The 25,991-nt window shown below is 52.2% G+C and overlaps 10 protein-coding genes across 10 annotated transcripts; 8 read left to right on the forward strand and 2 right to left on the reverse strand.

Moving 5' to 3' along the window:
• Window positions 1-200: 200 nt before the first annotated feature.
• On the reverse strand, window positions 201-3,789 carry HMPREF1120_06697 (uncharacterized protein). The gene is made up of 2 exons (XM_009160906.1): window positions 1,208-3,789; window positions 201-1,153 (listed from the first exon to the last, which is right to left on the reverse strand). The coding sequence occupies exons 1-2, from the start codon at window positions 3,411-3,413 to the stop codon at window positions 1,053-1,055; spliced, it is 2,307 nt and encodes a 768-aa protein (XP_009159154.1). The 5' UTR covers window positions 3,414-3,789; the 3' UTR covers window positions 201-1,052.
• A 2,296-nt stretch (window positions 3,790-6,085) lies between these two features.
• HMPREF1120_06698 (uncharacterized protein) lies at window positions 6,086-7,602 on the forward strand (the record flags this gene model as incomplete). The annotated part of the gene is made up of 3 exons (XM_009160907.1): window positions 6,086-6,432; window positions 6,509-7,267; window positions 7,320-7,602. The coding sequence occupies 3 exons, from the start codon at window positions 6,086-6,088 to the stop codon at window positions 7,600-7,602; spliced, it is 1,389 nt and encodes a 462-aa protein (XP_009159155.1).
• Window positions 7,603-9,675: 2,073 nt separating this feature from the next.
• HMPREF1120_06699 (uncharacterized protein) lies at window positions 9,676-10,392 on the forward strand (the record flags this gene model as incomplete). The annotated part of the gene is made up of 2 exons (XM_009160908.1): window positions 9,676-9,700; window positions 9,929-10,392. 2 exons carry the CDS (start codon window positions 9,676-9,678, stop codon window positions 10,390-10,392), a joined length of 489 nt encoding a protein of 162 aa, XP_009159156.1.
• A 1,046-nt stretch (window positions 10,393-11,438) lies between these two features.
• HMPREF1120_06700 (uncharacterized protein) lies at window positions 11,439-12,918 on the forward strand (the record flags this gene model as incomplete). The annotated part of the gene is made up of 2 exons (XM_009160909.1): window positions 11,439-11,808; window positions 11,867-12,918. 2 exons carry the CDS (start codon window positions 11,439-11,441, stop codon window positions 12,916-12,918), a joined length of 1,422 nt encoding a protein of 473 aa, XP_009159157.1.
• Window positions 12,897-14,878, reverse strand: HMPREF1120_06701 (uncharacterized protein). Its single transcript, XM_009160910.1, has 4 exons — window positions 13,990-14,878; window positions 13,502-13,897; window positions 13,126-13,441; window positions 12,897-13,062 (listed from the first exon to the last, which is right to left on the reverse strand). Exons 2-4 carry the CDS (start codon window positions 13,610-13,612, stop codon window positions 12,995-12,997), a joined length of 495 nt encoding a protein of 164 aa, XP_009159158.1. The 5' UTR covers window positions 13,613-13,897; window positions 13,990-14,878; the 3' UTR covers window positions 12,897-12,994.
• A 1,186-nt stretch (window positions 14,879-16,064) lies between these two features.
• On the forward strand, window positions 16,065-16,529 carry HMPREF1120_06702 (uncharacterized protein; the record flags this gene model as incomplete). The annotated part of the gene is made up of 1 exon (XM_009160911.1): window positions 16,065-16,529. The coding sequence occupies one exon, from the start codon at window positions 16,065-16,067 to the stop codon at window positions 16,527-16,529; it is 465 nt and encodes a 154-aa protein (XP_009159159.1).
• Window positions 16,530-17,545: 1,016 nt separating this feature from the next.
• Window positions 17,546-19,098, forward strand: HMPREF1120_06703 (uroporphyrinogen-III synthase; the record flags this gene model as incomplete). Its single annotated transcript, XM_009160912.1, has 2 exons — window positions 17,546-17,960; window positions 18,077-19,098. The coding sequence occupies 2 exons, from the start codon at window positions 17,546-17,548 to the stop codon at window positions 19,096-19,098; spliced, it is 1,437 nt and encodes a 478-aa protein (XP_009159160.1).
• Window positions 19,099-19,900: 802 nt separating this feature from the next.
• On the forward strand, window positions 19,901-21,517 carry HMPREF1120_06704 (uncharacterized protein; the record flags this gene model as incomplete). The annotated part of the gene is made up of 1 exon (XM_009160913.1): window positions 19,901-21,517. One exon carries the CDS (start codon window positions 19,901-19,903, stop codon window positions 21,515-21,517), a length of 1,617 nt encoding a protein of 538 aa, XP_009159161.1.
• Window positions 21,518-21,969: 452 nt separating this feature from the next.
• Window positions 21,970-23,772, forward strand: HMPREF1120_06705 (uncharacterized protein; the record flags this gene model as incomplete). The annotated part of the gene is made up of 1 exon (XM_009160914.1): window positions 21,970-23,772. The coding sequence occupies one exon, from the start codon at window positions 21,970-21,972 to the stop codon at window positions 23,770-23,772; it is 1,803 nt and encodes a 600-aa protein (XP_009159162.1).
• A 608-nt stretch (window positions 23,773-24,380) lies between these two features.
• Window positions 24,381-25,982, forward strand: HMPREF1120_06706 (uncharacterized protein; the record flags this gene model as incomplete). Its single annotated transcript, XM_009160915.1, has 2 exons — window positions 24,381-24,530; window positions 24,600-25,982. The coding sequence occupies 2 exons, from the start codon at window positions 24,381-24,383 to the stop codon at window positions 25,980-25,982; spliced, it is 1,533 nt and encodes a 510-aa protein (XP_009159163.1).
• Between the last annotated feature and the right edge of the window lie 9 nt (window positions 25,983-25,991).

Consider the following 25,991-nt stretch of genomic DNA (forward strand, 5'->3'; position numbering starts at 1 on the left):
TGGAACTTGCTTCCCCAGCACCTCAGCTTTAGCCGCGAGCCATACGTCACCCTTGCACTCTCCAGCCAAATCCGCGCCAATTACGTCGGATCGTGCCTCCGACGACAAAAAAGGACGATTTACAAGGTCAGGAGTAGAGCACTTCCGCGCTCCAATATCTACAATGTACAGCATCACCTAGGTAGAATGGTATTGTGGGTGGATGGTCTACGTGATATAATGCCTGCTGCTGTTCATTGTTGTAGATGAAAGCTCCAATTTGGTGATCTGACCAAAATCAGTTTGCACGTTGGGCGAATTCAGGCTAAGAATAGCCAAGGGGGCAAATCAAGATCAGTCATCCAGTCTCTCTGACACCACTTTTCAATATTACCATTAGCGGTAGATGTCCAGTTGTCAAATAATGTCATGCTCGCTGTCGATGTGGCAGTGGCAGGGGACAAACACATGCTACGATTTTAACGTCATTTCTCCGGTCGTTGCCGGATGACAGTCGACGCGACAGACTGCACTGGCAGGAGAACAATACAGGGTGCAAATGCTGGCACCTGTCTAAAAACTGCCCAAGGGATAGTACGCAGCAATTCTTCGCAGCTTCACACAAGGCAGTCCTAGATACAGGTATCAATGGGTATGACTCTGAAGCATAGTCCGCCTATCCTGCCAGATGGTCTGCGTAGATCATGACCACCCCGATCACACGTACAATCAACACGCTCGCTCATTGCATTGCCTCCATAACACATTCTCCATTCCTGCGCAATGCCCACATCAATGCCTTGTTCATGTCCATGTATCCACCAGTCCTCACCTACTCTCGCTCGCTCGCTCGATCCAAAAAACAAGAAGCACTTCGCCAATAGACAAACGGAAAATTGCAGTCAATGAGAGTTGCTCTCGGCATGACACCGTACATGAGTCGTCATTCATCCATCCAGATGATGTATAGTCGTTAAATGCAGAAACCTTGTCGGACATCGTAAGACATGTCCATGGCTCATAAGTATGCCGGGTTTGGATGTTCGTCACAGCATAATGCGTAAGCGTAAATTCTAGTTCGCTCGGATAACCAACTTCGCCAAAAATTTGTTCGACAAGGAATCAAAATCCTTCCGGTCAAACCGCGCATTAGGTCGACCACGCAGGTAATTTTCTGAATTCAAATCATCAGTAACATAGCGGACACCTTTCAGCGAGAAGTGCTTACCATATCTCGTAACATGCTCTCGAACTTCAGTCATGGTGCTGCATACGTCTGGGTCGGAAGCCAACAACGCATGGTGTTTGGTGGTGTCCCACTCGAGGAATGAGGGCAACTTCTGAGAAATAGCCTGGAACAAGCCAACGACAACGCCGACAGGCGTCGTCTCCATGTCATTGCAGAACTTGTCCACAGCAGTATTATCGGGAACGCGATAATGGCAGTCGAATTGCATGCATTCCCAGACAGCCAGGAGTACAGACGCGAGGATGAAGATGGTCGGCCAGTTCTTGAGTTTGTCACCACTGTAAACACTCGAGTACAGGCTGGACAGCTCTTCGAGCACGTCCTTGTGCAGCTCGCGCCACATGTCGGCCATGGCACATTTGATCTGGAAGTTGATCATAACCGGTGCCATGGTTTTGCCGAAGAACTTGGAGGTCTGCTCTTCAATCTTTCCCACAAAGGACTCTTCCGGTGGTATTCCCTCAACCATGGTAATGTGCAACGTCAGGCTATAAGCGAGCATGAGCTTCAAGGCCTTCTTGATAATCTTGGATCCTGTCTTGAAGTAGAAGCGGTACGCTGTCTTGAGCATTTGCGACAGAAACGGCGTTCCTTCAAAATAGTCGTCCACGAATTTCTCAAAGGTACCGGTCCCATCAATATGTCGGTCAAGGTAGTCGCTCAGCATGGTCGTGGAGATGCCTTCCATTCCGGCAGACAACTTCGCTGTAGACACCTCGTAACCTTCCGGTGAAATCTGGTGCGCCTCAATCCAGTCCATCGTCAAACACGAATCATCCCTGACGTAGACCTCCCGGGCGGTTACCGGTAACATATGGCCATAACCATGTGTGATGAACAGGGTCTTCTCCGTGTCAGAAAACCCTTTGATATTGCCCACCGAGAACCCCAGGGAGATGTGCCGTTCATAGTCGAATTTCCAGTCCTTCAAGAAGTATCCAATCTCCTTGATGTCAATGCGAGTACAGGGGACTTGCCATAGGCGTGCATGTGATGGTTGACAACCGGCGCAGGGCTCTCCTTTGTCACACGTCTTCTTCAAGAATTTGCATCGCAGGCACGCCCTCAACTTTCGGATCTCGCTCGCCTGTTTACGCTGTTCAGGCCGCAGAGGCCCCTTCCTCCGACCGACACGTTTTTCACCCTCCGCCTTGCCAGTCTGCGTCGATTTCTTGACGACTTTATCGGTTGACCTCGCCGCGATCGGGCTTTTCCTCGAACCCTTTCGACCCGGCGAATTAGCAGAGCCTTGAGAGCTGGGTGACCGAGCGCTAGGTGCAGAAGAGCGGGCGGCGGGGATGGTAACTGGGCGAACCAAGGCTGTAGGGTCAATACTCGCGCCGGCGCCAGACCCTTGGTCTATCGAAAGACGGTGAGTGTGTTGGGGATATTCGTAATCACTGTCTGACAGGGTTGTCGGCGAGTACACAGCTTGGGATGAGCACATGTCAAGATTCGAGGTGAAGGCGCCATTGCTTTGGGGTTCCAAATCCGAATATGACGATTCAGACAGCGTTCTGTTGTGCACGGTCTGCGTTGGATCCACAAAGAAATGCCCCTCGTAGGACTCCAAAGAGGAGCGAGGCTCCACCAAGGTCCATCCGTGCTCATCACATGAACTGGGTTGTGACAAAACTTCAAGATGAGATCCAGTCGGGGAGCTGGTCAGTTGCTGGTATGGAGACATAGCCAGTCCGATATCAGTGGTTGTGTAGTTGACCAACTCGGTCTGGAAGTCCGCCCAGTTCCTCGGCATGCCATCGATGCCAGACTCGAGGGGAAGATATGACGGTTCGAGGGGCAGACTCGTTGCGAGGTGAGGTTGCGTGACAGGCAACATGGCCAAGTGCGAAGGATGGATCGGAAGGCCGTGGAATTGGTTTTCGAAATGCATATCGAAGGCCGTCGGCTGCGCGGAAAAGTCCACGGTGTTGTGCTGGTGTTGGTGAGCTTGTTGCTGATGCTGAAACCTCCAAGAGTCCATCATCGGGTGCTCAGCCATGGTCGTTTGGCGCAATCCATGGTGACTGGTCTGGATGGGTGACATGTTCCCCCTCGAGTCCGGTCGCGAAGCATTGACGTGGTCCATATGCAATTCCCAGCCATGATTTCGGAAGTACGAAGCACTTCTTGCATCGAAATCATAGGTAAGATCCTCACTCGTGAAGCCCACAGTGCCTGCCATGGCTGATAAGTAAGACTTGTCAGCCTCGTGGGAGTTCGTCGGAGTGGGCAGCCAGGCGCCTCGAGGGAGGTTGTCGTTTGTCGTTGCTGGCCTGGTTCGAGAAGGAGGAGAGAACTGGTCGAAGGAAGGATGCAAGAGAGTCAGGACTCCAGGTCAAGAGGTACAGAGAGTGACCGCTCGAGGCGGGCCTCAGAGGGAGGTCACCAGAGTGGTGAGAAGAGGCGGTGAGCAGTAGTTGCATGCATGCAGCTTTGGAGTTGGCCTGCATTGCCGGTGCCAGAGCCAGTGCGAGGGCGAGGGCGAGTGGTGCAGCGCAGTAAGTGGGCGTGTGGGCGGGAGGTCGGGCGGTCGGGGTGTCACTGGCAGTGGTTCAACGGTTGGAGCGAGTCGTGGAGAGACGGCGAGCGCTGCAGCCAACAGGCGGCAGAGACCGTGGGAAGTGAGTGGCCAGCTGCAGCTTCAGGCCCCAAAGACCCGCGGCGGGACCCTCGGCGGGTGAGCGACGAGGGGCCGATTGGCTTGACAGGCCCCGCGACGCACTGGTTGGACGCGGTGCAAGTGGCAGGGCAAAAACTGCGTGAGAGGAGAGCACAAGAGTTCCCTGACTGTAAACTCTCTGGTCCTCGAAAGACCATCATGAAGGTACCTACGAGTACAACTTACAGTGCTATTCATACACCTGGGAGTAAGGGAGTGATTACTGCAGCATTCCCTCTTCAGCTCGGCCTTCGCAGGCCGTGTATTGCTTCTCTGTTTTCCTCACTTATCATGATCACACCGGCGGAGTACTGTGTACAACGAAGTGGGCAAAGGTCACCAACACCAAACTATGGTGTCTCACGCCGCTCCAGACCGCTGCAGGACACCAGCAAAACTGCCCCGCAGACCCTCGCCGGCTTTGGCGGTGGCCGTCCTGCTAAAGTCCTAGACCTGCCCCTCGAGACGGCGTCTGGTCTAGACGGCATTATTGGAAAATTACTTCAGGTTAGTGGTGAAGGGCTTCCGAGTCTCGAAGTACCCAGGTTCGGAGCAATAGTGAGCACATAGGCCCAAGAGATGCTGCGACACTGGAATGGACTTTGCATATAACCCAGTGTGAGAAGCAACTGCGGTAGCTCTGTGAACGGCTACAAACTTCAAACTTGAATGGGGAGCACGATACTACTACTACCAGGTAGTAGTGGAAGGGACCTTTTGGCGGTCTTTCAGGCCGGATCCCTGCTACCATTCATCCTGCCAACAAGGGTTTTTGTCAGAAAACGGCTCAAATCTTTTCATTTGAAGTGTCACAACAGACAAATCCCGGGGACCCCTTTGCTAATTGTGCTCGCCAGATAACGAGTCAGATCGTGACGACGCTCCGCATGGCGCACTCAATTGGCCTGCTCATCCTGTAACTTGGACAGGCTCAGGCTTGTCATGCAAGTAATCTTGTTTTGTTCCGACGACTAAACCTCTGTTTAGCAGGTCTTGCCTCCGTATCTGCGAAGTTCATCCTGCCATGGCTGCAGTGGTTGCTTCACGTGTGCTTTTTGCGCTTCGACATATTGGTCTCCATGCCGCGTGCACATCTTCCCCAGCCTCGCATGTGGCCTCGATTCCCGTTATAGCATACCAACCAGGTCAGGGCTCAAGAAGCGATTTCGAGTTATTATATATTGCCCAACCGGCTCGTCTTGTGGTCTGTCTCGCCCACCTGATCCTGAAAGAAGCACACTTTGGATTAGCCTACCTAGGTATGGGTACGGAACCCCTTGCTGCACGGGAGTGAAGGGCATTGCGACTCCACCACCTAACATAGCGAATTTTCTCTCCCTCGCACTACTGTCCATTTCAAGGTTATGAGAGTCTGGATGGCATCTCAGGTGCAAAAGATCATGGAAGAAAGGCATTTTGGCCCAATGCTCGGACCGATTGGAGGGTCGGTAGCGCAGCGAAACGCTGTGTACCTCGAACTGTCGTTAAGCAAGCGGAGAGAGGCGTGGCATTCGAAAGTAAGGGCTCAAAGCAGCGACGTCAAGGTTCTCGAATGTCGCCAGGAGCTTATGGCGTTCGTCTTCTGATGCACTGCACTTGTCCATCCTCTACTTGCGCAAGGTAAAAGGTACGGGGATACCAGTATCAGTACCTAGGTATCGATTGAGATAGCCATATCATCGTACAGCACGGAGCACGCAACACCAATGCAGTGCCAGTGCACTCTAAGCGTAATAGAGTTATAATGCTGCATTGCTTGTTTCGGCAATTCTTGGAGGAAGATATTGCTAAGTTTCGTTAACGCGATGAACTTTGTTAAACTTGAACGGTACAGCTTCCGGTTGCCTTGGAAGTCTGTCAACATTGGAAATTGGTTCAGCGGAGAGAATCTCGTGAACGTTGAGAGCTGCGCTGTATGAACCTCTGTTGGAATGCAGAGACAGCAGCCAACCCAAAGCTTCTGACGGCTGTCGCATCGACTGCCGGTCTAACAGCAGGGTGCAAAAATATTATGTGTTCGAGAGTCCGCACTTCAGTCAAGGCTGTGGAATTCAAGAACAACACTAACCACTCGAGGTTCCATCAGATGGTATGAGGGCTACATTACTTGGGTGCTAATCTGCCTCTGAAAGAACCTTCCTTGCCCATAATCAATTGCTCTCTGTTCTGGAAGTGCGTTTTGTTTTCAACTGGTCATGGCGGGCTCGGACGACTTCACGTCTCTTATCCCAGCCTATTTTCTCCAGCCGCCAGCCTTGCTTGACGAGCTTGAGACGGAGACTTCCACTCTGCAGGCAAACACTGTCAACGAATGCATCCCCTTACTTAATGCGATTGAAGACCCCTCACGTAGCCCGTTCGACTTCAATGAATTCGGCCTACCTACACTGCAACGCGAGAGGCATATCGACTTTCTCCACGAACACTTACAAGAGTTCCCCGCGGGATTCGTCGGCCTCGATGCGAGTCGCCCTTGGATGGTCTATTGGGCGTTACTGTCGCTTTACATGCTAGGGGAGGATGTTGCACACTTTCGGTCCAGGTAAAGCCCACTCAGCTTCATTGCTTTTACCGTCCTGCTAGCCGGTTGTGGATGTCCCGACTGACCTGGGTATTAGAGTCGTGAAGACGTTTACCCCGTTACAAAACGCAAGTGGAGGGTTTGGAGGCGGCTTTGGACACTACTCCCACCTGGCGGGAACATATGCCGCATTATTGAGTCTAGCTTTAGTAGGGGGCGAAGAAGCCTACTCACTCATTGATCGTGGTCAAATGTGGCACTGGCTGGGCCGACTGAAGCGTCCAGACGGTGGCTTCCAGATATGTGAGGGCGGAGAGGAGGATGTGCGAGGAGCATACTGTGCGCTGGTTGTTATTTCCCTTCTCAATCTTCCTCTATCGCTTCCGCCTGACTCTCCTGCACGGAAGGCCGGCCTCGAAACATTCATGGATGACCTCGGAGAATATCTTTCTCGTTGTCAGACTTACGAAGGCGGGATTGCTGGCTCACCGGGAAATGAAGCTCACGGAGCATACGCCTTCTGTGCCACGGCCTGTCTCTGTCTCTACGACGCCCCGCATATTGCACTCCACAAGTTTCTTGACGTCGACGCCCTGCTTTCGTGGCTTTCTTCTCGTCAGTATGCACCGGAGGGAGGGCTGGCTGGTCGGACCAACAAACTCGTGGACGGATGTTACAGTCACTGGTTGGGAAGCTGCTGGCCTCTCGTTCAGGCTGCCATGAATGGGCCACGAGGGACAGCTCCCCGACCCGGGCAGAAGGTGACGGAGAATCTTTACAGCAGTGAAGGCCTTGCAAGGTATATACTGTGTTGCTGTCAGGCCGAGGATGGTGGATTAAGAGACAAACCTTCCAAGTCAGTCCCTCCAAGTGTGACTTTCTGCCTTTACTAATGGCTCTTGATATAGGCCGCCCGACTCGTACCATACTTGTTACACGTTGTCTGGCCTAAGCACGGTCGAACATTCGCACTCATACGGTGCTGGTGACGGGTCGGATTTCTTTGCATCAGCCTTTTCATGGGACGCTTCTAGGGCGGAGATCCCCAGTGAGGCCGATCCCTCCATGACATTCGACACGGGAGCCCACATCAGATCTATACACCCTGTGTACTCGATTCCGCATGAGGCTGCGAAAGCCGTGCGAGAGTGGACACTATCTCGACCACTCGACACCGAAGCATTGGAGTGACGGGCGAGGACTATGCGAGGGGGCTGCTTGCCGACTGTAGTTGTTGGGTTCATGGCCAATGCATCAGTCCTACTGAGAAATGCGCTGTCAATCTTGCCGAGTATCCGCAGCCTGCACCTCATGATCGGATTGTGACATAGTTGTATAGATATGGACAATGTTTAGTTTGGCATGCGCCGGACCAGAACCGGGTTCCTTCCTTCTTGTTTCTCACATGTGTCCGCCGGATGAGGTATGGCTTTCCTCCGATGATACAGAGTATACTTGAGTTTGGGGCGTCCTCACCATCCAACGTTTATTATCGACCACGACAACAGTGACAACAGGCGTTCTGCAAACTGCATGAGCATGTGGGGATGCTTTCGATTTTTCCAGTAGGCGGCCGTCTGGCGCCGAGCTTGCCTCGCACTGCATGAGCCCGACATTATTGTTTACAGCATAGTATGTTGGACTTCAGACATTAGCCGGAGCGTCCGGAGTGACATTCCTGGTCCTAGTATCGACCCTGAATAGCCAACCCATGCTCATACCAGAAACAGATCCTCGATTCGAGCCCACGTTATCCTCTCGCGAGCCTGTTATCTCACCGATCGTCAACACGCTTCAGACAGCCAAAGTCGCTGGCTCGCAATGAGAAAGACATAGATCATATCGGTAGCGCAGAAAGCTCATCTATCTGTACGGACAGCTGTGGATTGAATTCGCAATAAGGACACAGGGTAGTAGCAGAGGATGGCCACGATGAGCATGACGAACTACGAGACGCAAGACAGCCAACAAGGAATCGCCGTATAGGCCTTTGGAGACTGGCTCTGACAACGCATTCATGCAGCGGACTTCTACGAGGACACACTGGCAAACTGTACGGTCCACTGGCACCAGACTGCCAGTCCTTCGCTCACTCGGCCTGCGAGTCAGCCATGCCATGCCCATGCCATGTTCCAATCCTGTCGTACCGACCAGCCCGCGCATGCGAGTGTTGTCAAAGAGGCGCTCTAGATGTGCGTGCTTGACATCCAGTTGATCTAGATCGCGCATGTCAGGTTTTTCTCGCTCCGTCACAGTGGCCGGATGTCTCCAAGCTCTAACAGAGAACCACTGAACGGCATTGGCTTTTCGTTCAGTCGCCTATCAAAACGCTCACTGACTTGTTTTAGTCTTTTTCGCTCGGCCTTCGAGACTTTCCAGCTGGAGATCCCCAGCAAGGTTGGCCGGCATCGTGATAACACTATTCTCCACCGGCCAGCTGTCTCTGCATAACACACCCCATTGCGTCAATTTTGGAAGATCTCTAGAAGTCGAACCTCGTGTTGCCAGCCCTGTTTCTTCCGCAGGAAAGTTGATTCTCTACTAGTACAGGCCTCACCGGTCGACCGATGTTGGCACAGACGCAAAGCCCAAGCGGGAGCATCATGAGCCACAGACTCGACAACTTGAACCAGGCGGTCGACCACTTTGCATCCGACCGACTGTTTTTGCGCGGGGATTGAGAGGCCAGTCGCCAATCATGTCCGACGCCTGGTTCTGCACCCCGTCGCCCGATAGAGGAAGGATGCTAAGAATGGTCCCGATTTCAACGTTCCGGTACTGGCTAAAAAGTGTGCCAACACATCAAGACATCACGACGCCAGAAGAGCCAGAATCTACACCCTTTCCGCGATCGACTGCCAGTGTCTGTACCATGCAGCCGCTGCTCACCAGAATGGATTTTTGGCCACTGTGGAATCTTTGGGTTTGCCCCACGCGCTGCCGGTCGTCCTGCATTTGCTTCGCTGTCAGTGTAGGGTCTCCATTGCTGTGAAGCCGATGAAATATCTGGCCATGCCTCCACAACTTGCCTGTGATGATGTCCAGCTATATCGATGATATTAACTTTGGGCTGCCTAGGGAACACTGACAGTGTCTGGAGAGCTACCACGCCTCACTTTCTAACTTAGGCATCACGTTTGGTGTTGCTGACCATAATCCATCAAGCCAGTACCTCGTCGGCAACGTTCCCTCTGGGACAGACTTTTGGTCACAATTGGATGCACAACTCGTTGGGCTCCAAAGTACCACGGCCTCGAGTGCAGCATGCTGCATACCGTGTATCTGGCCAGTACGTACCTTATCTTGTAGCGCCGACTGTTTGTGTTTTAGTGTATTGTTACGTCTGGCTTCAGCGCGTCATCCGGGATTTGCTTCTCGCCTCTTTGGGTGTATGCAGTACAATTGGGGTGATAGGGTCTGACAGCCTTGCAAATCGGCCGGAATTCAGTTCCATGAAGTCAAGATCGAGAACCTGCATATGTTCAATGTCGGATGCTAACCAATGGTTTCTACCCAGGTCTATGTCAACGCCGTCGATGGCCCGAACCTGCCTATCAGGTTACCTATACGCCGGCAGGGTATCGATGTGTGGTCAGGGTCAACAACCGTGAATACCAGACATCGAATTACCATCCCTCGGAATCCTCGGCCAAGGAGGGAGCGGCGCTGATCGCCTTCAACATCTGTCGAAACTTTTCTGCCAACGACGGCTTCTACCCTGCCGGCTTTTCGCATGGCGGCGTGATTCAGGGCAACCCTGTCCCAGTAGGCTCGGGCCGCCATGGTCGGAGAAGCGGGACAGAGACTCGAAAGGACTACCGTTGCGGCGACACCGATAGCTCCAGTAGCAGGAGTGGTGGCAGCAGTCCTGACTGGGGTGATTCTCGTGGTGCTGATCCGCTACGACTGGCCACCAGCCGACGGGACACCTACGGTTCCGCCACAAGTCATCACGGAAGACGAGGATTACCGCGGTATTGAGGGGGCAAAGCTTCATCAATGCAAGCGAGGTTTTTATGCTGCTGTTGATCATGGTCTTTCTGCATGGAAGTTTCCTGGCATTTTGCGACGATTTACGCACAATTTACGACGTTATGACCTCTAAAAAGGGACTTTGGTTTTCTCAAGCGATCTGTTGATTGACCGTGCATGCCATACGAAAAGATCGGGGAACGGGCAGTTTTCTGTTTGAATCATCCAGTGGGGGTCCGAGTCTGTCAGTTGTCTTCGCAAGCTGAGCAAAGTGAACAGGTGAGAGGCAACCTTGCAACCCCTGTCTCTTCGGTCTGGCAGGATATGTGAACGAATTTCACTTTTTAGAGTTTGGCTGGACAGAATTCATATCAATCTGAGGAAATGTATCGTGGTTGGTGTGGTGGCTTATGGCTAATGTCCGCCGGAAGTCCAATGCGCTGCTCCAGTGGCGGTATAAAAAGTATTGAAGCCATAGTGACGGAGTTTGTGGTGTAGCCAACCAGCCATACACAGGGAAAGATGCGTGATAGTCGGAGAGATGATGACAAGGCATTAAAGTTCGGGATGTTGTCTGAGTCAACCACTTGAGTCCACGCAAGATACAGTTCTTGAGTTGTGAAAGGAATCAGGATATCATAATTTGCTACCCGCCTCTGGCCATTCACCCCGTACTGTCTTACGAACCTCACCTTATGGGGGGCTCATGCTAAGCGATGCTGAAGCTCTACTTTGACTCAACCAGCTGGTTGTTTTCAATCATACACAATCAAATAGACGAGATACGCTTGTCCACAAGTTATCCAGGGTGGGCTCCTCGTGAATATGATATGAGGATGTTGTGTGATAGAAGTGATCCGCTTGTGGCGCAGCGTGAAGAGCGAAACTTGGGCAGTTGATGATGGATGACGTCGCAGAATCAACATTCGATCGATCGTCTCGTTTTCCGTGTCACCGAAACAGGGTCACCACTGGCATCACCTCGATCCTGCCAAATCTATGGCGTCAAATATGCAGCGGCGGTTTCTCTCTCTTCAATAACCCTTTGACATGCAATGGCTCTTCGTCTTAGGTACACGGTGCGCCAGCTTGACCGCCTGTGCCAACCCTCGACTGTGTCAACACGATTAGTAGTCGGCCAGCATGCACGACAGTACTTCCATGGAACTGCCAGTGGTCCTGGATTTCAACTCTCGAGGTGTGCAGGGGTGAAATTCTCACGTCAAACTCCCCACAGCGTCAGAAGCATCTCGGGCCAGCAGAAAGCTCGAGATCTCAATCAGCAGGGGATCGATGAAGCATTGTCCGAGTTCGACAACGCAGTTGCCCAAGAGCATGAAAAGCAGGAACGCACGCCATGGCACCGTCAGGGAGCAGAGGAGCCTCCTGTGCGAAGACAACGGTCAGCTGGGGCCATGACCAAAGGTGCGTGAGCATGACCCTGACTGCCTGCTTTCGACACATGCTAACTGTTCTATCCCAGGAAAACTACTGACCACGCCTTCGAGACTCCTCAAATTAGTGCTCCCTCTTACGACGATCGACCAGAATTCCGACCGCAAGGACGTGGCCCCTCTTGCACTACTCGTCCATCCACAACAACCACTGTCCTATCTTGAACGGTTGATCCAGTCGGAATTGCCCAGCATCACCAATGAAAAGGGCGAAGGGAGACTACCCAAAGTGTCTTTTCGGGCCATGGAATCCAAAGACGATGAAATGAAAAGCATCAAGAAGCCGTCAAAGGAGCAGGAGGATGCAACCAGTGCTCCAGATCAGCCTCGCCGCGATGGAGGTGTTGAGAGCTACAGTGGTGCAGGCCGCGAAGGCAAGGGCAAGGACGAAGGCGAGTTCGTGCGATGGAGCTTGTCCACGGAAATCGGCGACTTTATCAGAGACGCTGCTCGTGCGAAAGAATTCGAAGTCGAGATAGAAGGGAGTCCCAGGCCCATCAAAGTTGCTGTCCCTTCGTTCAACGATAGAACATATTACTTGCGACAGCGACTGCGGAGAATATCTAGGCAGATTGCTGACATGGCGGCCGTCAAGAAAGAATGTGATGAGGCGGCCCACAAAGCTGGTCAGCGCATTGCCATGGGAGGGTGCGGCATTCTCATCGGGTACTGGTATCTTGTGTATCGACTTACGTTCGAAACGGACCTCGGATGGGACGTAATGGAGCCGGTTACATATTTGACGGGCCTCAGTTGCATAATTGGGGGTTATATGTGGTTCCTCTATCATAACCGGGAGGTCTCCTACCGCTCAGCGTTGAACCTCACGATTTCTCGTCGACAATCCCGCCTGTACCAACAAAAGGGGTTCAACATCCACAAATGGGAGGCCTTGATCGAGGAAGCCAATGCCATCAGAAAGGAAATCAAGGCAGTGGCCGCGGAATATGATGTGGAATGGGACGAGACTGTTGATGAGCACGATGAAGAGGTCACCAAGGCACTGAGACAAGAACGGAAGAATGCCAACGGCAAATCAAAGTCGAAAAAAGGTGACGATGAGGACGAAGATGACGATTAAACACCATTAAGATCTACCCGATAGCCTCCCCAGAATCATACAGATATGCCACCCGATGTTGCAACCACAATCCGCCTCAACGACGCACATACTTGTCTCTGGCAGGGTCGAAAATGGCAGCGTCGTGGGATCCCGAACTGTGACCTGCGGCACCACATAGTGTGTTAGCCTTGTGCATGTGGTGGGAGTCATGGCTATGTTTCTTACCTCCCCCAGCACCACTTTCTCCAGCCCGGCGATTGCGATTGTTGCGAATGTCTCTGGAGCGGAAGACACTGTATAGCAACCACAGAGTGACCCAATTCGGGGCATGTTCGCCGGTCGTTGCACCACGATCAAACAGCGTGCGTTGAATGGTTCCTGGTTTTGCCAGTTGCCATGTATCGATGATTGCTTGTCGGCGACGCTCTGGACGGATGTGGTGCCAAAAGAAAGGAGGCGTGGTGGAGGCATCGTTTCGTTTTTCATCAATCAGGCTGGATCGGTCGGAATTCAATCTGTTGTATACAGCAATGGCTTCCTCCTGTTTTCTTGGTGAGCATGGACCCCAACGGTTGCCCTGATAAATGTTTTCGAGGCGTACCCGCATGGCCCGGTAGTAACCCTCATGGCGTGGGTCGGTGGTGCTCAACCCCAAGGCTCTCATGAAATCATCCTTTGGCGCCCTTGGTCCCACCGGCTGTGTTTGAGGCATTGTGGCGGCGAAGAAAAGAACCGAGAGGGAGGTCGATTAAACAGCCCGAAAAAATGGTATGTGTATGTGCAAGATGGTACGAGTGGTCGTGAGCACAGCGAGTGAGTGTCACAGACTTGTGAGGGCGGTTTTTGCCTTTGGACGCTCCATATATATTGTATCGCCCAGCCAGCCCATCGAAGATGAGAGAGAGCAAACATATGAACTGTGTGTTTCGATCCACATGCGATGGGTAGGCTTCGGCACAAGAGCCACGATTACCTGCGTGCGGCGAGGCTTGCAAACCTCGATTGGGCATCAGCATCAAGCACAAGACGATATTCAAATCCTCGGGCCTTTTTCGCATCAAAAGGATAAGCTCAACGGGATTCGCTCACGAAGACGGCTTCCGCGAGCCTGAAGTCAAATATGCCGCGGTGAATGGTACGCAACCACCGGCTTAGCGAGTTTGACTCATGCAGGCTTCCGCACCGCAAGGGCTCCTCGTGGCAGACGGATATGTGGGACGCACACCAATGCCAAACCGGACGACGACCATGATTGCCCGCATGTTTTGGGTGTATCGCCCCGTTGCATAGGCAAGACAAGCCTATCGTCTAGAACGGCAGGGAATTTTTCCTTTTGGCCCGACCAGGCTTCAACTAAGATTCCATTTCGGCGGAGAGAGCCGGCAACAGAATTGCTGTATATCGACCTGTGACAAACGAGCAATGCAGGTTCTGACTTGGAAGAACTAGATACATCGAGATCAGCAGCATCTTGTTGGTCACTTAGACGCGGCGGCCGTCGATATCGATATAGACAATCAAACAGTCCATTTGTTTCCGGCCGCTTTTCTGTCAAGCTTATCGTCAAACTACTACAGTATTGCTTGCAGTATCAAGCCAAACTTGAGCATGCAAGGATGCCAGCCCGGCTGGGGCTGGAGCTGTCCGTGATTCTAGACGCACCGTGGTTGGATGATTTGCCCCTTCCCCAAGGCTAATATGACAGCTGTTGTGCGACCTGGAACTGGGGAAAAGCCTGATCGACCCTCTTACTACTCAAACACCGCACTCTGGATCAACTTGAATCATTTCAAACTTGCTAGATCCGCGGCAGCAACAGCTGGAGCCAGCGGATTCAATTCAATTCCATCCTGCCTGGTCTGGCTTGTCATTGACTGCACAAATGAAAAGGAATTTTTTCTTTTCTTCCTGGAGAGAGAATTCAGAATTGTTTGCTCTCCTGGCCGGGGTAGGGGCTGATGTGCATGGGTAGTTGGTGGAGAGACAAACAAAGACAAGGATTGTGATGTGCAGTGGTTGGATGTTGAGTTTCCACCACCAGTCATTGGTCGACAGACTTGATGAGCTGATTGACGAACTCAAGGACGGCCGGCAGACTAATACTCATCTCCCAAAGGGGCTCGCAAACAACATCCATGGCCTTTTGTTGTATATTGCTCCCAGTACAGAACACAACGCTGGCTCTTTGGGTAGAGAGGCTGTGCAGAAGTCCAGTACCGATTTCGTCTTCCTTTCCGATCGTTATGAATATCAATATCGTTGACCCATTGATTGCCCTACCCTCTGCCAGGTACCCGGAAGGTATTGGTATTGCTCAAGACTGAGGCAGGGCGGAGAGGAGCGAAGTGAGGCATTGAATACCATCACTTCGGAACGGTACTCTAGGCCGCTGAGCACACCTTTACCACTGTATGTACTATATACTTGGTATCCTACTAGTACCTAAGCAATAGACTGGCCAAGACATGCTGAGACAGTGGTTAGCCTTACGAAGCCCTTCAAGCTGGACGCTTCAAGTTACCGATGTACCTATGCGATGCCGCAAGTGGAGGTGAAGGGTCGATCATCTGGTCGCCTGAAGAGATTCTTATCTCTCACTGGACAGCTAGCACCTACATACTGGTCCTGGTATAGCAGATTTCAGCCACGGTCGCTTTCTACAATAGGTTGGCCTTTGTCTCTTGTTTTGGTTCATCATTCTTGCTACCTAAAGGTCAGAATTTATAAGTTTCAAGTTACCGACCGGTGGGACCAGCTCACCTCAACTGACAGATCAGCGGTGTTGTGGTATATATTAAGGTAAGGCCTGCCAGTGTTCCGTGAGGCAAGACACTCTCCCGTCCTCATTCTCGAGCACCTCATGGAATACTACTAGTACCAGGTTCCACTAGCCTCATTCCCTCAGGCGGACTGTTTTGTTACTAGTACTGGTACTTCTGGCAGAACGTCCGAGTCTACAGCTACCCACCAGGTACTCATTCATCGCCGAGAACTTAAGGAACTCCAGCTTAAGGCAGAATCTTCTTTTCCGATCACTCTCACTATTTATCAGTAACCCTGGGGTGCCAGTGTCTGGTCCAACTCTCTTTCACCATGGCACCCTCAGTTTCAACTACATCATCACCCAGAATCCAAATTTCCCCCATCTACACCATCTGGTTCAAATGGATCGACCCGTTCTATCCCTTACCGGCGCCTACGCAGGCCTATTCAACCCGCCCGTGTTGTTATCCACATATATCCCTGAAACCATAACCAGAGGTTCTGTGTCTGTACCCAGTTCAGACTTCGTCATCGATCCCGCACATAGAGTCATCTACAACCAGTTGGGCGCGTACTCGCTGTTGACGTTCTCCATGAGTGCGCTGCTGTATCGCTGCACGAGGGATCTGAAAGTCTGGAGAGTCTGGCAGGGGTCGGTGTTGGTTGTGGATGTGGTGATTTTGGGGGCGGCGGCTTTGGCGTATAGGCAGCAGGGACGGTTGAGTTTGTTGAAGTGGAGGAGTGAGGATTGGTTTGCGGTGGTGGTTACGGGGATTTGTGCTTTGTTGAGGGCGGGGTTTTGTTTGGGGATTGGTGTACGTGAGGGTGAAAAAGGGACTGAGGGTGAGAAGAGGAAGAGGAAGTGAGGGTGGTGAGGGTCTACAATGGAAGGGGAGAGGGGAGAGGAGAGAGGAGGATGATGGTCAAGTCTCCTTTGGGGGACCTGGATCTGATAGATGGCCTGCCACGGTGTAGATTTGAGATGTTAGATGGAGTGGTTGGATGGATGCGAAGAGAATGGGAAGGTCGATATTAACAGGAAGTTGAATTGAATACCTTGTGGATTTATAGGTATGGTTCAACTTGGGTAGCAGTGGGATATCCGGAGAATAATAAATACCTGGTGATATATAATTGATAATTCGAGACTGATTCATCGGCCTTTCTACGGCTTTTTGTCGAGGTTGCTTCTGGTCTTAATCCTGTTCAAGTTATCGTAGCAGTGCATACACATATAGGTGATACAGTCTATAAATTTTTTTGGTTTTCAAATGCAAGTTGGATGGTGCAGTGTTCTCAGTGGTGTTGGTGTGCAACCCACCTTCAGCCTCTCGGAACAGATTGCGGATGTTCCCCGCGCTTTGTGTCAATTCATCCCGCTTGTCCCACATCTATATACCACTTGAGACTTTCCCGACTTTCCCATGCGCGAGATGTTGGATCCTTGTGCAATTGCCTGTGTGCAGCGGACTATGTCTGCGTCTTCAGGTGCAAGGGATTGGTAGCGAGGCGAGGACATAGTAAGACCCAAAGTCCAAGAACAGAATCATCATCTGCTCGGTCGAGTATCAACAGTCGGTTGGTTGAAAATATAAACGCTCCACTGGAGAAAGCCAAGCAACAACACCTCTTTCAGCGTGTGCCTCTCTGGCTTCGGCGGGCTTATTCGATCTGAAGCTTCTCTGGCTGTGATATCAGCGTCCATCTGTTTATCCCTCCTCGAGTAGGAAATAACGGCGCCGGAAAAAGAACCTGCTCAGCGTCATGCTCCACCACGATAAGTTGAGCAGCGCAACCATAACATAACCCAAATCAACGCGACCCGGTGCAAGCGTGTCCTAGGATCACTGGCATCTCTCGACTCGTTCGATAGTCTGCCAGAATGGCCGCCCATCCTCCTTCTTCGTCGCTCACAATCCCCGTCCTCCTCCTCAAGACGCGGTCTCAACCACACGACGCTTATGAAGAGTACTTTGCCACAACGCCCGCATCGGCGAGAAATACGACACAACAAGAAGAAGCAATTGGAGCAACATCTCCATCTTCGTCTTATTCGTTCGTGCCGCAGTTCGTCCCGGTCCTCGAGCACCGACCACATGTCGAAAACCTAGCCGTGTTAAAGGAGGCCCTTGAAAGCGAAACTCTAAGCCAGAGGTATGGCGGAATGATATTCACGAGTCAGAGGGCCGTGGAGGCGTGGACCGAAGTGGTTAAGAGCGTGGAAAGAGAACACATCTCCAACCACCGTGTGTCACAATCGTATGTTGGAGAGTCGATACAGCTTGGATCTGGGATTGGTATGGTCTGTCCATCCACCTGCTCTGCTACAGCAGATATTTTTACAACTATGGATCATCTGATCACAAAAGAGATAGGTCGTTTCCTGTACTGACGTGGAGTTTTGTTTTTGCAGGTGTGATTGAAGGAGATGGAATCCAGCAGTCGTCGAGAGAACAGACCGAGCAGACGGCCGCCAAAGATGGCAACACTGCAAAATGTGCTCAGTCATCGCCCTCCGCCGGGTCTTCTTCCTTTCCAATCTACTCGGTCGGCCCGGCCACATCGCGCGCGTTGAATACTCTCGTCTCCGAGTGTGGGTTGGCCTCGTCACCCAGCAGCAGTAACAAGCCATCGCCGTTCGCTCGTCTGGCACCTGTCGTTCTGGGCGAGCATGGCACGGGCGCCCAATTGGGGCAATACATTCTGTCACATTACAACGCCCGGGATGAACAGAGCATATACACCACAAGGCCGACGAGAGATGGTGTTGCTGCAGTCGGCGAGAGACACAACAAGCAGCATTCCATCGAAGAGAAGCTCGAGGATATCCGAAGTCGAACTGTGCACGAGAATCAAGATCAGCAACAGAACCAAGAAAATCAAAGGAAAAAAGGTCTCTTGTTCCTCGTAGGCGAGCAAAGACGAGACATCATCCCCAAAACGTTGATGGACCCGGAAAACAAATTACACCCTCGGCAGCGGATCTCCGTCGACGAGGTCGAAGTCTACTCTACCGACGTGATGAGTTCGTTCCAGCGCGATTTTGAAGCGATGATCCGGTCGTCCAAACTTGACAAATCCCCAATCGTGGTCGTTGTGGTTTTTAGTCCGCAGGGCAGCGAGTCCATGCTCCGCGCGCTCGGGTTCATTGACGAGTCGAACAGGCTGACAGCAGCGGCAACTGGTCGCTGGGAAAATCGTGACAGACCAGCCAACTCTCGTCATCATGTTGGTGGTGCGGCTCAAGGTGATTCTGATGCTGTTGACCAGGACGATCAGCCGCAAACATATGTGATTGTCACTATTGGTCCCACAACCAGAGACCATCTGAAAACCAAATTCGGCTTCGACGCGGACGTGTGTGCTGCGAAACCGAGCCCTGAGGGCGTGGGCGAAGGCGTCAAAGCGTTCTTGTCGAGTAAAGGGTTGATTTGATCTGATGGAGGAGGATGACGAGAAGGAGCAAGAACTGCAGATCTGAAGATCGCGATGAATGGATGCATATCACTCACTGGCAGTGTACTCAAAGCACAGACCACTTGACAAACCAACTTGCAATCAACCAGATCTGCATCCCGTCCATGACTAGACGCAGCCATGATCGTAGCGAGGTGGTTCCCGAAGCGGGACCATTGCAAAAGTACTTTTCATCTGTTCTCCTTTTTTTTATATCTATAATCTACTGCCCATTTTCTCAAGGTAGCTACATACCTTTCTGTCGGTGCCTGTAGGTTTCATACAGGAAGAACATACTACCAGGTAGATACCTGAGATGTGTGGTGATGGTTGTTGACATGATGTCATCGGATGACCCCGGGCAGAGCCACGGCCCGCGACAGGCTTCGGCCTCCTTAGGCCGAGATCATCAGCCCTTTCAACGATCCCGTCAACTTGAAGTTCAAGTTCAGTTGAAGTCGCTGTTTCCACTGCTGGACATACCGTTTGGCTCACCTACCGTCCTCATCACTTGTGCCCTTGTCTCGTTGGTTCCTCGTACAGTTTCACGTTGTGCATTCTTTTCGGGTTGCAAAAGTCGTTCGCTGCGCGCGTGTCCTTCGCTCTTTTCCTCGGTCGTGTGTTCGCCCTTGGGTGCTATTGACCTAGCGCTCACTGCATACTGTACTTGGGGTTTGCATTGGTTGGGCTGCTCGCTTTTGCTAGGTGTCTGGTCACCCGCTGGTACGCACTTCTGAGCAGACAGTTCATTCGGGGGTCTCGCTGACAAGCGCAGCCCTCCATGTACATACCCTCCTACACGAGCCTCCCCTTCCTCATCCTCTCGCTTTTCCTCGATCGAGCTTTTACGCTACCTACTGAGGTCTCTTTGGACGAGATAGCCTTGATAACCCCTGCTCCTACACCAACACTTGCGGTCTATGGGACATACGCAGGAGACAAGCGGGGTATCGTTAATGACCTGACTTCGAAGCTGGACTCGTATGTCAACTCGGTGTTCAGCGAGTTGGGCACGGCTATTCCATCATATGTCTCCAATGGCTTGCTTCCCAATCTACAAGGTTTGCCTACCGGAAGTCAGGTCGCGAGCTCGCTCGGAGTGAGCAGTTCCGATCTCGCGGCCACTCCCACCCAAGTCTTGAATATTCCTGGATACGGCAATTGGACTGATAATGGCTGGAACTTGCGGATACATGGGAATGTTTTCAAGCAGCCGAATATATCTGATGAGACCGTGGACAAGTTGGCCAACTTCTTTCTGATCGATACCAGTGTCTCCGACCTACCTCCTTCGCAACAAGCCCAGGCGCGCAATCTCACGAGAGAGATATACGTAGTACAGCAAGGCAATCAAAGTGTCACCATGGATATCCTCCCTAGTCCTGAGTTTGGTTCCAGTGGACAACCGGGAGGAGGTGGTGGCGTGACCCCGGCAGGAGGCGAACAGGTCGTCACGCTTCCATATCTGACAACTCCAGAAGGAGACTTTGACGTCTTTATCCCCATTGACAATACGTCTTTGGCTCTGACGCCTGGTACCGGCGAGATTCCGCCGCAGCGACTCAATGTTTACGCGCAGGGCACTGATACTGGCAATGCAACATCGTACCTCGTTTCAGATGAAGGATTGACCGTCATCAGCGACATTGACGATATCCTCCGTGTCACCAAGATATATCAACCGAAGGAAGGGTTGCTCAACTCATTCGCTCGCCCGTTTACTCCATGGATGAATATGCCGGACATATACCGCAACTGGTCTGTCAGCCTCCCGAACATGCATTTTCACTACTTGACCACGACACCGGAGCAAATCACACGCAACTACATGCAGTTCATCTATGCCACGTATCCGGGTGGGAGTTTTGATACACGGCCGCTCAACTTCAGCGATGTGTCGGCAACACTGTCCATCCGCAAATGGCTCCTGGAGAGAATCTTCCAAACCTTTCCCCACCGCAAGTTCATCCTAGTGGCTGACACCAGCAATTCGGACGTTATGCGAGACTATCCCGAGATGGCGACGGAGTATCCAGGTCAGGTCCAGTGTATATTCCTCCGCAACACCTCCTCCACCGACTCGGGCGACAAGTTTCCATATAATACTGAAGGCTTTAAGAACCTCAACCAGCAGAGTTACATGTTCTTCCGAGTGCCTGATGATTTGACAGGGCTGGATATTGTCAACGGACAATGTTACAATGCGTCGATTCCACAGAACCTGACGTTTGGATACCAAGGATTGCCTTTCGGGATCAATACAGGCAGTGGTGACAACAACAAGAACGGAACCACGAATGGAGCAGAAAGGGTTTTGGGGCGAGACTCGGGGCTGTCCTGTCTCTGGGCTGTGCTCGTCGTTGCCTTAAGCACTCTGTTCTCGGTTGCAATAGGCTGATACCTTATACGCGCACCGTGTTAAGTGAGCCTATACCTGCTGTACCCAAGGTACATTTATAGTATCCAAGGTACATTTATACTCGTTGATTAGGCCTTGGATTGAAGTTATTAAAGCGGCGTCAGTTTAGAGAAGAGCACGTGTACCGGAGGCCCCACATAACCCTCGCCTGGCGTATTACATCATCAGGCTCGGAGCTCTTGACCCGGCGCAACTTGAAGCAACAACATTCAGTAGTGAACTAAAACTAGCGAACCGGAACCCACTTCTTCGATCTGCCCGCTCTCACGCGCATCACCCGCGTCGAGATTTCCCTCTCGACCACCCACCCTGCACTCCCAGTTGCGCATCAAATAGGACCCCTTCATCCTCGCATGTCCACTCTTTTACAACTGAATCTGGTGTCGCCCTTCTACTGAGCTGCAGCTGCAGCTCTTGCGACTCCAGCTATCATGCCTCGCGCGCCTCTCCGCCGCCGAAACAACAACCGCTATTCACCCTTCCCTCGACATGGTCAGAAGATTCCTAACAGTAATCCTGCCCGGCTAGAGTTGGAGAAGAAGCTTGCGCATAAACGAATTGGGGAGAGACCAAACGACAGCGACGACAGTGATGGGCTCGTTGTCAAGGGAAATGGTCGACGTGGTGGAAACACACGGCGACAGGAAATTTATGCTTCCGGTGGCGTGGGCAAGGGCGATAAGCCGGGCAATTTTCCCAGTCGCGCCCAGCGAAGGAAGAATATGGTCCGGGCCGGGGACGATATTCTTGCAAAGGCTGAACAGGAGGCCCGTTCAAGGGGATCTTCTGAGTCGAGTAGAACGCGCGCCCAAGAGAGGAAAACTCATGCGGCTGGAGATGCCAACAAGGGCACGAATGCACCGGCACAGGATTCTGCACCTGCACCTGCGCCGATGTCATCTGCTGTCAAACCTTCGGGGCGTATTGTGCGATCGGCACAGCCCACGCCTACCAGAGAGAACTCGATACTGGGTACGCTAAAACCCCGGCGACGGCAACCCAGCATACTGCAGGAGCTCGATCACGATTCATCGAGCTTCGGCCCAGAAGACGAGGAGCAGTTCCTCCCCGACGCGGAGTCGACTCCATTGAATCTTCTCGGACCACGCAGCATTGCTTCCTCCCCGGCCACGAATGCGGTGCACACTACCTCTTCGAAAAAGCGTAAGTTGGATTCTGCTAGGGTGTTTCAGCCGGAGACGGAGGCGGTCAATACTTCTCCCAGAAAAGAGAGTGAACCCAGCGCGACCTCGCCTCTCATTAATGGTACACATGGACCATCCTCTTCTCTTCTGCCGGTGTCTACGCGGCGAATCTCAGGCCGAAAATCAAGCCACAAATCACAAGATAAGGTTGATGACGACGATCAAGACATCATGGCCTTGCCTAGAAGCAGTTCTTCACTGTCCGCATCACCTGCGCCGCTGCCTTCGGCGGCACCGACCCGGAAATCGAGGCAGGCACCGACAACGAAACCGGCCCCCGCCATGGCGACGGGGGAGTTACAAGCTCTAATGCCGAAGAAACGGCGGAGGACTGCTCGGGTACCCAAAGGGACGCAGGCCGACTTCGATATAGCGGTCGATTCTGATGCCCCCGGTCTACCTCAGTCGGACGGAGCGAGTGAAAATGACGAGTCCACTTTCCTCCCTCCCAAGGCCGGTCGCAAAACCCGGCGCAAGCAGCCATCAAAGAAATTTGCAAAGAATGGCGGTTCGAAGGCTGGAAATATGTCGAAGCGGGGCAACTCTGCTGCTGTTGCAGGGTCCGATTCGCAATCAAAACAAAGTACGAGAAACCTTACCACTACCAAGGCGCCTGTCCTTACGCCCTCCACATCTACTTCTATCCGAAGGAATCGATCAACTAAGTCTCCCTCACAGCTTTCCACCGTCAACTTTACAAGTTTGAATTCAATGTCCGAAAGGAGAACGCGAGGACGGCCGAAGCCGCTTGGTGGCTCCCTCCGCGAAGGCCAAGATCCCACGGATGGCGGAGACAAAGAAAATATCGACGTTCAAGATGGCTCGCCATGTGATTCGGACATTGCGATTGCCGAAAAGACATCAGTCGAGCCGACTGTCATACACACAAACATGACCCCAGCGGATGACACCAGGACAGCAGCCATCAGTAAGGATAAGTGGGCAGACATAGATGCCTGGGACCTTGATTTTGAGGACGTCGAGGTCATGACAGGATCGAGTGGTAGCTCTCCATTGCGGCTGGGATAAGACAGTGCTGCTCTAGTTCAGGATAGCTTCTATGAGGAATGATTATGTGGATGATGGCCAGGCAAAGGTTGACTGTTTCTTTGTGCATGGCGACATGCAGTGTCTCCTCGCTCACGGCGGCACTTTTGAATCTGAACAGAACTACGGTGCTTAAGTAGTAGCTGAGTCTGTAGTTGTCGCGAACAATAGATCCCGCCTACTAGGGTGAATGGCAGCTGTGCCGTAAGGCTGAGCGACGCCAAGACCTGGGGAAGGCTGCGACAGCTTAGTCATGATTCCATGTCTGCTATCGCGCTAGTACGACGACTACTGGTGACGCCCGCAGTCGCAGTTTGGGGTCCTTCAATAACCACACCAGATTGTATCTCACACAACGTAGGTCAACGCCGCCTCAGTACCGTCGCAATATTCCTACTCTCAGTCTTCAATAGGTTTCAGCTCCTGGGTGACAAATTTTCTACCTGGCATTCCAAAGGTTTGCTTTGTGCAAACGTTCGGAACTCTAGTTCCATCACCGCTGAGTGTCCTTGCCTGGTCCGTTCTCCGATTTCACATGGCATTCCCGTGATCACAACCAACGACTTTGTTGCCGTCCTTCAGACGCTGCCATGGACAGGGTCGTGGAGGAGAGCGCGGCTCTTGACTCTACTCTACTCAGTCAAGACCCTGAACAATACGACAAACTTGCCGCGGGACTCTCGTCGAAACTTAAGAGGATCACACTGGACGACTTGTCTCTGACGCCAGACATTCTTAATGTAGGTCACTCGCTCCAAGTCATCGGGAGCCGTGAAATGTTGTGCAAGCACTGACTCTTACATATCCAGAACATCTCACCAGCTACTCATACCATAGTCTACCTGCACGCCTTGCTGGTCACCCTCGAAACCTCTCCTGCCGGTGGAAAGATTCCTGCCCGCCAGTTACCGCCCACAGCGCTCCCCAACGGACCATTATGGCAGCACATCGTGCAAGCACTTCTCGAATTCGACCCGGTACAAGTGCGATACTGTGGAGGACTATTGACGCGGCTGGTGGATTATGTTTCCTGGGGCGCCGAACAGACATCAAACTACGTACCTGCGATCCAACTGCTACACCATGTCATCCTGCGACTCGACAGCACTTCATCCACGTTGACCTCAACACACCGATCCTTTATCCGACTCTGTTTACTTGCGCAGGCCTATTCGGAAGCCATTGACATTCTCGACCGACCAATCTACCACGTCCCCACGGCGGCTCCAGTCGACCAACGAACCTACAAATACCTGTGTGTTGATGGTGCACCAACCTGGACATACCTGAACCAGACGACTGGTCTGACATACCCGATCACAAACCGCATGTACCTCGAGTATTATCTGCTGGGTGGCATGTGCTATCTAGCCATGAGACGATACAAAGAAGCGCAGTTCTTTTTCGAGACAGTGGTTTCAGCCCCTGTGTTTCAAAACGTAGCGAGCGCAATCATGGTCGAAGCCTACAAGAAGTGGATTTTGGTAGGATTGTTGTTGAACGGATCTGCGCCTTCGATGCCCAAAACCGCCAGCCCAACAGCAATCAAACATGTCCGCGCCGTCTCCAAGCCGTACCAATGTGTCGCCGACGCCTTCAAATCTGGCAACGCCCAAAAACTACGCGCGGAAATCGAAGTCGGCACCAACATCTGGCAAGACGAGGGAAATTACGGTCTCATGATTGAGGTCTATCAAGCCTTCCGAAAGTTTTCGGTCTCCAGACTCGGACGCATATTCGGTGCATTGCCCATCGCCGAAGTCGCCAAGAGGACGTCTCCGGATCCAACAAATGTGGATGAAACGCGAGCATATCTGCAGGATCTGGTTGAAAAAGGCGACATCCAAGCCACGATTTTACAGAGCAAAGCAGGTGTCCAGATTTTGCGGTTCTTGTCATCTAGTCGCACTAGCAGTTCGACTATTACTAGGACTCAAACCGAGGCAGAAGTTGAGAAAGACCTGAAAGATCATACCGAACACCTACAGAGTCTGTTGGGATATGTTCAAGACACGGAGCATCGCATGGAAGTCAGTCGCGAATATATTGACTACTTGAAGAAACTCAAGAAGATCAGAGACGATGACAAGAAGAATGCCAACGGCAACGGCAATGGCGGCGGCACTTTAAAAGGTGTGGGCCGCGGCGCGGCAAACGACGACATTGACGAAGACATGATGGAAGAATATTAGGAGTCTGTT

Source organism: Exophiala dermatitidis, assembly GCF_000230625.1.
Source record: "Exophiala dermatitidis NIH/UT8656 unplaced genomic scaffold supercont1.5, whole genome shotgun sequence".
In the NCBI taxonomy this organism is placed as follows: Eukaryota; Fungi; Ascomycota; class Eurotiomycetes; order Chaetothyriales; family Herpotrichiellaceae; genus Exophiala; species Exophiala dermatitidis.

Excerpts from the sequence above, each read along its gene's own strand:
- HMPREF1120_06701 (XM_009160910.1), bottom strand. The coding sequence starts at position 13,612 with ATGCCTCAAACACAGCCGGTGGGACCAAGGGCGCCAAAGGATGATTTC. Across the intron at positions 13,442-13,501 it reads GTTACTACCGGGCCATGCGG|GAGGAAGCCATTGCTGTATA; the intron begins GTACGCCTCGAA and ends CCAAGAAAACAG. Across the intron at positions 13,063-13,125 it reads AGAAAGTGGTGCTGGGGGAG|GTCACAGTTCGGGATCCCAC; the intron begins GTAAGAAACATA and ends GTGGTGCCGCAG.
- HMPREF1120_06697 (XM_009160906.1), bottom strand. The coding sequence starts at position 3,413 with ATGGCAGGCACTGTGGGCTTCACGAGTGAGGATCTTACCTATGATTTC. Across the intron at positions 1,154-1,207 it reads AGAGCATGTTACGAGATATG|AAAATTACCTGCGTGGTCGA; the intron begins GTAAGCACTTCT and ends ATTTGAATTCAG.